This window comes from Piliocolobus tephrosceles, chromosome 13, assembly GCF_002776525.5.
Source record: "Piliocolobus tephrosceles isolate RC106 chromosome 13, ASM277652v3, whole genome shotgun sequence".
NCBI classification, from domain to species: Eukaryota; Metazoa; Chordata; class Mammalia; order Primates; family Cercopithecidae; genus Piliocolobus; species Piliocolobus tephrosceles.
The window spans coordinates 113,389,326-113,397,749 of NC_045446.1; the positions used below are offsets into that span (position 1 = coordinate 113,389,326).

Genomic DNA, 8,424 nt, shown 5'->3' on the forward strand with positions numbered 1-8,424 from the left:
CCCAGAATAGCCAACATAATATTTCAGAAGAACAAAGTCAGAGGACTGACATTACCTGACTTCAGGACTTACTATGAAGCTATAGTGATCAAGACAATGTGGTACTAGTGAAAAAAAAAAAAAAAGACAAATACATCAATGGAATAGAGCAGAGAGCCCAGAAATAGACTCAGGAGCAAAGGAAATTCAATGAAGGCTTTTCAACAAATGGTGCCAGAACAACTGGACATCATCATGCAAACAGAGGAATCTGAACACACACCTTATACCTTCCAAAAAAATTAAATAAAAATGAATCGTGGAAATAGATAAAACTAGAAGATAAGACAGAAGAAAATCTAGATGAATTTGGGCATGATGATGACTTTTTTGATAGAACACTGAAGGCACAATAAGAATTAATAAGCTGGACTTTATTAAAATTAAAAACTAGTGTGCTACAAAAGACATTGTCAAGAATGAAAATACAAACCACGGGCCAGGAGAGAGTATTTGCAAGACATATCTGGTAAAGGACTGTTATCCAAAATATACAAATAACATTTAAAAACTCAACAAAAAAATGAAAAAGCTGATTACCAACAGGGCAAAAGAATGGAACAGATACCTCATGGATGCCAAGCAACCATATGAAAAGATGCTTTTCATATTATATATCACTAGAGAATTGCAAACTAAAACAACGAGACATATTCACACCTATTAAAATGGTCAAAATTCAAAATACTGACAACATCAAATGCTGGCAAGGATGTCGTGTGGCAGGAACTCTCATATATTGCCGGTAGAATGCAAAATGGTATAGCCACTTTGGAAGACAGTTTGGAAGTTTTTTACAAAACTAAACACATTCTTCTCATATAACCCAGCAATCATCTTCCTTGGGATTTACCCCAAAAAGTTGAAAGCTTATGTTCATACAAAAACCTGCACACAGGAGTTTATAACAGCTTTATTCATAACTACCCAAACTTGGAAACAACCAAGATGTCCTTGAGTAGGTGAAATACATAAGCAAACTGTGGTACATTCGTACAGTGGAATATTATTTAGCACCACAAAGTATGAACCACAAAAAGGCATGAAGGAACCAAGTTCTGCTTATATAGATAGATTCAGGAATTCTAAAATAATTAGAAGATTTATTTCATCAATTTATTAAAATAAATACTACATGATCTCTACAGAAATAGTTACCAACTTTCACACATTTGAAAATCTGGTCTATATAATTTTTATAGATGCATAAATTTGTAATGAAAATGTCAACATGAATGTGCATCATCAGCAATGCATTCTTAAAAGTGTTTTATGATAGGAAACAAGAGAGGGAAATGAAATTAGAGAAGTTTTTAGAGGAACATCAGTTATATCTATAAATTTAATTGAAAAACTTCTTCAGGAAATAATGTTTAAATTTTATAAAGTTGGGTGATGTGTACATAGGTGTTTGATCACTGTTTTGTATTTCTTATGTATGTTTGAAATATTTCACAATACAATAAAACTATCATATATTATTATAAGTGTTTGTGATGTATAGACTTAACAATACAGAAAGTATTATTTACGTTATAATATTTATTATATTAACAACAAATGTTGTAGAAGAAACTATTTGTTCAGCAGGCCAGGATTTTTTAAAAAACCATCTTCCAGATCTTTTTACAAACCCCGACCATAATTCCAAATAGAGACAACATGGTTGGAGACACAGCACATACCCACAAAGCTTTTTCCATACAGATGAGCATATACTGCAAGAAATAGATTGCTCACAGAGCCCAGGTTACGCGACGTGTTTGAACTTGTTTGTTTAAGATGTCTTCCTTTGAGTTCACAGTGTGTGTATGGACAATGCTCCGAGGCATTGCAGTGTGTTCTGGTAATGAAATACCTTCGATAGACTTCTCAGATTCCTTACATTCTGTGTCAGATGTATGGATGTTCAGGCAGGTAGAGCTACTGGTAGACAACTCGCACTCTAGGAGAGAGAGGATTCCTAGGGAAAAGAGATTCCAGGGAGTGAGATGAAGGGACAATGGAGAGTCAGAAGCAATTCCCTCCAATTTGGCTGAAGACCCTGACCCAAAGCCCAGTGGATCCCTTTTAACTACCCAAAACCATCAGGGAGGTGAATGTTTTAGTGGAAGAAACTGGAAGTGTATGTACAATAGCTTAAATTCTGCTCAGCTTAAGAAAATTGAGGATTCTTTTTGAAAGAGAACATGCTTCTTTTGGCGTTAGGAAGTGTAATTACAAATGAATTTTTAAAGACTTCTTAGGAAAGGAGAGACTTCAGTTTTGGTAGATGGCCATCTAGCATCAGATATTCTCTCTGCCCTCAAACTGCCTTGACACTACACTGTACTCCCAGGGTCACTGTTCCTCTCCACAGTGGCTGAGCATTGTGTCTCAGACACCCACCTTGGTCATAACTTTGATGGTTATCTCTACCCTAAAGTGGGGGAGGGTGTGAAAGGCAAAATAAAAGGCGGAGATGAGGAGCTACCCTCTGAGGCCAGGCACAGCAGACATCTCGCATAAGCCTGACCTCCCGCTCTTCTTGGAAGAACTGTCATCAGAGAATGAATCCAGGTGAGCTGCAGCCTTTTAAAATGCAAGGTTTGGCACTTTTCCCTTTATTCCCCTATCCCATCTTTTTACCCTTCCCTCTGTCAGGGATGGATTGGTTCTTAACACCCTTCAAGGGCCCTGGAGACACTCACCACAGACAGACAAGAAGAAAACGTTTAAGTAAGCAGTATTCATGATCCAGGTGATCCTATAACTAGAGAAGTGCACGGATTGGCCTTGCTTCAGCTTATTGTGATATAGCGTGAGGGCCCAGAGCAGAAGGATACCTGATGTCCAGACAAAAGGAAAAAAAAAGTCCCTACTGAGGAACTTTGGCTCCTTGATGCAAGTCTTCATTCCATATACACTTGACTTCCCAACCTCCACCCGGTCCAACTGCACCTTGCCCAAAGACTGATCCTGCTCCTGCTTTTATGGTAGCTCTAACTCAGAAGCTACAGATATATATATATATATATCTCACATATATAAACATATATAAACATATAAACATATATGAAAACATAAACATATATAAATTTATAAACATGTATATGGTTTTATACATATATATGGTTTTTTATATATAAACATATATATATATATATATATATGTTTTCAGAGACTGCAGCCTGAACCGACCCATCAAAGTACACCTATAAGCCTGTGTTAGGGGAGCCAGGAAGTTACCTGAGGAGAAACTGAGGATGGCAGTGAAGAGTTGTATAGATTTATTTTGAGGAATCAGATAGGTGAATTTCATACCCAGGATTAAGTTAAGGAGGAAGGAAAGGCCAAGGATCGACATCATCATCATCCTGACCACTTTCAGGTCATCTGTTGGAAAGCAAAAGCTGTTTTGAGAGTACAGATATTTCTTCTAGACTCATTTCTACCTGGGATCCAGAAATCTCTAGGTGAAAATTGGAATAGGGTGAAAGATTTGATTAAACAATAAGAAAGAAGTTGCAAAATAACAAAGAAGCAGGGGAACCTTAAGCTGAATAAGAGAACCAGAAACAATTGTTCTCTATCCTGATGTCTCTCTATGTGTCTTTCTCTTCTATCATTTTCTTCAAACTCATTTCTTGTTAAATACCCCAATTCACGCTATCATCTAGTGGTAATACAGACTATTTAATGCCAGTTACCTTTCTTTCTTACCCACATGTCTAGTTGTGTGGATCACCCTGCTGCTACTGCTGAGACTTCTCAAATGCCCAGCAGTTAAGGCTGTGAACATATAAACTTTTCTCCAGAACACCTAAATGGTGAGATTTTGGAATCTGCCTTGACTGCATTGACTATGGAAGGAAGAACACTGCAACTTGAGAAGCTGCACCAGAAAATAACGGGTACATTAGTGAGATTAATGCAAGTTAAAGAAAGCAAAGTTAAGGACACACCCTTCCTCTCCACCCATCTCTTTCTAGAGTACAGTTCTGACCTTCTGGCCAAACAGCAGGGCAACATATCATCCATGGACTGTGGTTTATCTTGATTCCTTCATCTTCTGAAATCAATTCAACCCATTCATCTAAGGTGATTCCCATCACCATTAAGACTATGGCCCAGGAGGACAAATGTATGTTCATACCCTGGATACTTCTATTTGAAACATGCACCATTGTGAGTGAAAATTTCTAGCTGGAACCACCACCACTATTTCATAGATCTCTTCCTTGACTTGATTAGTTACAGGAAGGGTGATATCTGAACTTTCAGTGGTTGCTGAGGCATTGGCAGCAGTAGAAGTTGAAGTAGTCTATAAAACAGAGAAGATAGATAACTCCCACCCTTCCCCACTTCTGTATCTATCAGGGACAGCCTGCTGTCAGGACTGCCAACTGCCATGGAATCATCTATTGGTTTGACCCTTGACCCTGGGGCCTACATGAGTGAAAGAACCAAGGGGCCCAGAAATCCTGAGAGAGCTATCAGATATAGAGATCTGACATCACAAGTAGAAAGAACTGTCAGATACAGGAATCATTAGAGGCCTTGAATGAAGTTAGACGTGAATGACTAAAGAGGTCCAATTTAGGAGTTAGAATTACATGTTCCAAGATTAGTTATTATTTGGCAGGGGTCAGTGAAGAGGAAAAGGATTTCAAGATCATTGAAATAAATAGTTAACTAGCTAGTATCACAATAGGGAATGACCATTCAAAATTTAGGATGTTTGAAGAAATGTGTGTTCCTATTGTGAGGTCCCAGTGACATTTAGTGTTATGCCCAGACCTTTTATTCCCCAAAGAAGACCACCAGAGTCCAGAGTCAAAGCCAAGCGGCAAGGATCTTTACTGCAAGTTCGAACTTGGTCCCTCCGTTCCTCAACATACAAGAGGGCCCCGAATGATGCATGTGCTTGCTTTTTATAGCCCGATGTAAACAGGTTATAGAGGAACAAGGGAATTCTTTTGATTACAGCATTACAATTGGTTAACATTTTAAGTTATACCTTTAGCAGTTTTCTATTGGTTCCCACGCTTTCAGTAAAGCCGTAAACGGTTGTGACCTTATTGGGGGTCTCTCCAGGTGGTGTTTTTCCAAAGTTGAGATATATGGTGTGTTTGTACTGGGCCCAGGAAGTTGAGATATATGGTGTGTTTGTACTGGGCCCAGGAAGTTGAGATATATGGAGTGTTTGTACTGGGCCCAGGAAGTTGAGATATATGGAGGGATGTGTTTGTACTGGGCCCAGGGCTGAGGAATGTGTGAATTGTGTGAATGTGTTTGTGTTGGGCCCAGGAAGTTGAGATATATGTTTGTACTGGGCCCAGGGCTGAGGAATGTGTTCTTTCACATCTTCAGTCAGCTGCAGGGGAAATGAAACAGAACTCTGTAACTGGTCTATAGCTACCAATCATCATTTAACCAATTGGTAAAAGAATATTGAATACCCAACACTTCCTTACATTCTGAGAATATGGTGATCTATATTTTGGTCTGCAAGTGATGCACAAAGAGAGAAACAAATTACAATAGCAAGCAGCGTGGCAATATTGAACATCAATTATGTATCCGAAAATACACACAGTGCACAGTATCTCTTCTCCCAGCTACTCTTAAAACTAGGTTTTACTGTTTTCAAAGGGAAGAAAAGGGAGTTTGAGTGACTCGTCTATGATCAGGTAGGAAACTGGTGGTAGAGGCAGGATTTCATACCGAGCTTCTGTGGCTCTGACGCATGCTACTGATACTGTTGTGGTAAGGCAGAGAACCGTGTGAGTAGTGTGGTCTTAGAGCAATCCAGAGGAGTAGAGGGGTCAGAGAAGACTTTGCAGAATAAATGCACCATGAACAAATTTTACTGGTATTAAGAACTCTTATTTTAGTGTTTATGGTCCTTCTGTGTCCCGGCTTGACATAAAATAACAGAATTTAAAAATCTGGGCTCTCGGTATCCTCAGAGATTTAATTTTCATTAGTCAGCCATGAAGGTAAATAGGACTGGACTGTGCAAAGCCCTAGTCCTGTCATAAAGTGTTATTTTTCTTTTCTTCCCCCTATCCAGACTCCTGTAGAATGCTAGAAATCCTTCTTCCTAGTGGAGTGCTTACTAGCTTCTCTCAGCTTCAGCTCACTCAATATTCTAACGGTATAAAATGCAGAATAAGGGAGAATGGTCTCAAAGGAGATGGTATATATCAACTTGCTTTCTCAACTTTTGCCTTAATTTGGAGATACGTTCATGTTGTCCTTAGAGTTTTTGGAATCCTGTAAAATGTATCTACATGTTTTGAAGGACTGGGTTTCATTAGACAATTAGAGATCTTTGGTTTTGTTTGTTTGTTTGTTTGTTTGTTTGTTTGTTTGACATCTAGCACCAAATACTCAGAATCACATAGATTCGGCCTAATTAGGGAAAATGGAAAATATTCTAAGACAAAAAGAATGAAAATGAGCATCAAGTGACATTGTTTAATTGACAAGGAATGAAGTGTTGAGAGTTTAGACAGTTTAACTGGGGAACATCTATGACTTCAGACCAACAGTGTTAAAGAAGAGGAGCACAGACATTCTCAGTTCTGTCTGAAGCTACTTTAACAGATAATATTGAACTGAGGCAAGGAATCTAGGTTTGAAGGATGAAGAAGAGAGGCATGTTCTGTTTACACACATTTTGGAAAGAATAAGTCTGGCATTTAAGTAGCTAGGTAATAGTAACGCTTCATTCTGCTAGTCTAGGGCTTGCTTCTCCAAAATCAAAGAAATACCATAATAAAACCCAGCAAAGGAGGCCACAGCACTATTTCAGGATAACATAATCATTTCAGATGAGGACAATGTGCTACTATGGCTATTTTCAAAGCACCAGGTAAATATTATTAAAAGTAACTTATGAAGCCAGTCAAACACACAAAATCAGTTTCTGGCTACTGTTACAAAATACATGCACTAAAGTCTGTTCTCCAGCCTCCCTTTGTCAATGTGAATAACTGCTTATCAGTTCTGGAGAGCTGTCTCTCATAATGCCAGACCATAATAATATCATCTCTATATATGCATGTTTAAAATTTTGTCATTTTCAACCTCAAAATAATCTTAATGCCTTAAATCATTTGCTTAATGTCACACAATTAGAAATTGCTTTATTATAGTTGCAAATGGTTTTTGTTCTTATGTATTTTGCACTAAAAATACTGCTTAACAAGATGAGAATCAGTGAAGGGAATTAGAACTTTGAGGGGTGCACATGCACACATTTTTGATGGACATAATGATCTAATTTACACAATTAGATAACTATTATTATTATCCACTTTACAACTGAGCAAACTAGAACAGTGTGGGAAAAAGAAAACCCACCCGCAAACATAAAGCTAAGATACACATCTAAGTTTATCTGACTCTGGTGTGTGTCTATGGCCCTAGTAGATAAGACCATGAAACTTGAACCTATCAAGGGAAAAAAAAGGATATGGATTTAGAATGCTGTAATATAATAATGCTCCTAATGATAACAGCTAGAGCTTACTGAGTAGTTACTATATGCCAGAGACTTTCTATTCATTTCATTGTGAAATCTCTCAGCAACTATACAAGGTAGACGTTATTATTCTCTCCATCGTACAGGCAAGGTTTAGGGTTAGAGGGGTTAAGGACACACATTAATGAGTAGTGGAGTCAGTGAATAAAATTTTAGCAGTCTGATTTCAGAGCCTGAATTATTAACTGCTAAACCACAATATCTTATATGAGAGAGCTTGTGATTATAAATTTGATTTGATATCAATTTCCACTTGTCATCATACTTCATCTGTCAACTAATGATAGGAATTCTACATATAGAAATGAATTGTTATAGTTTAAAGATTTGATCCTAATAAAACGAAAATATCCCCCAGGATATGAGATAGATTGAGTTTTATCCAAAAGTCTTTCAGTGCCTCCTCCAGAGCAATGGACAGTAGATGTTATAGTTCTAATCACCACTCTCCATTCCCAGAAGATGGAGACACCCCACCACATTGAATAAGTTGTTGAAACTTGTTTCCTCTTGTCCTTCAAGTTCTATTTTAGGATGTGCTGCATTGATATCACATAGAAATGGAAGCATTTTACTTGGCAACAAAGATGAAGTGTTAATTATACTCTTTCTTCCTCTTTCTTTCTTTCCTTTCTTTCTTTCTCTCTTCTCTTTCTTTCCTTTCTTTCTTTCCCCTTCTCTCTTCCTTTCTTCCTTCCTTCCTTCCTTCCTTCCTTCCTTCCTTCCTTCCTTCCTTCCTTCCTTTCTTTCTTTCTTTCTTTCTTTCTTTCTTTCTTTCTTTCTTTCTTTCTTTCTCTTTCTTTCTCTTTTCTTTCTTTCTTTCTTTCTTTCTTTCTTTCTTTCTTTCTTTCTTT

At 37.7% G+C, this 8,424-nt stretch overlaps 1 protein-coding gene across 2 annotated transcripts; it reads right to left on the reverse strand.

Annotated features, from left to right (window-relative positions):
• Positions 1-1,561: 1,561 nt before the first annotated feature.
• On the reverse strand, positions 1,562-4,449 carry TMEM225 (transmembrane protein 225). Of its 2 annotated transcripts, none has more exons than XM_026449920.2 (4): positions 4,175-4,449; positions 3,268-3,414; positions 2,730-2,864; positions 1,562-2,002 (listed from the first exon to the last, which is right to left on the reverse strand). In XM_026449920.2, exons 1-4 carry the CDS (start codon positions 4,203-4,205, stop codon positions 1,776-1,778), a joined length of 540 nt encoding a protein of 179 aa, XP_026305705.1. In that variant the 5' UTR covers positions 4,206-4,449; the 3' UTR covers positions 1,562-1,775. The 2 variants fall into 2 exon arrangements, with proteins under 2 accessions (XP_026305705.1, XP_023063859.1); XM_023208091.2 differs by having other exon boundaries at positions 4,025-4,449.
• Between the last annotated feature and the right edge of the window lie 3,975 nt (positions 4,450-8,424).

What these genes read in the sequence shown, in the direction of transcription:
- TMEM225 (XM_023208091.2), bottom strand. Translation starts at nt 4,205, where the DNA reads ATGGTGCATGTTTCAAATAGAAGTATCCAGGGTATGAACATACATTTG. An exon ending in CATCCTCAGTTTCTCCTCAG is followed by an intron (nt 2,865 to 3,267) that starts GTAACTTCCTGG and finishes TCTGGACATCAG; the next exon opens with GTATCCTTCTGCTCTGGGCC. An exon ending in TTTCTTCTTGTCTGTCTGTG is followed by an intron (nt 2,003 to 2,729) that starts GTGAGTGTCTCC and finishes TCTTTTCCCTAG; the next exon opens with GAATCCTCTCTCTCCTAGAG.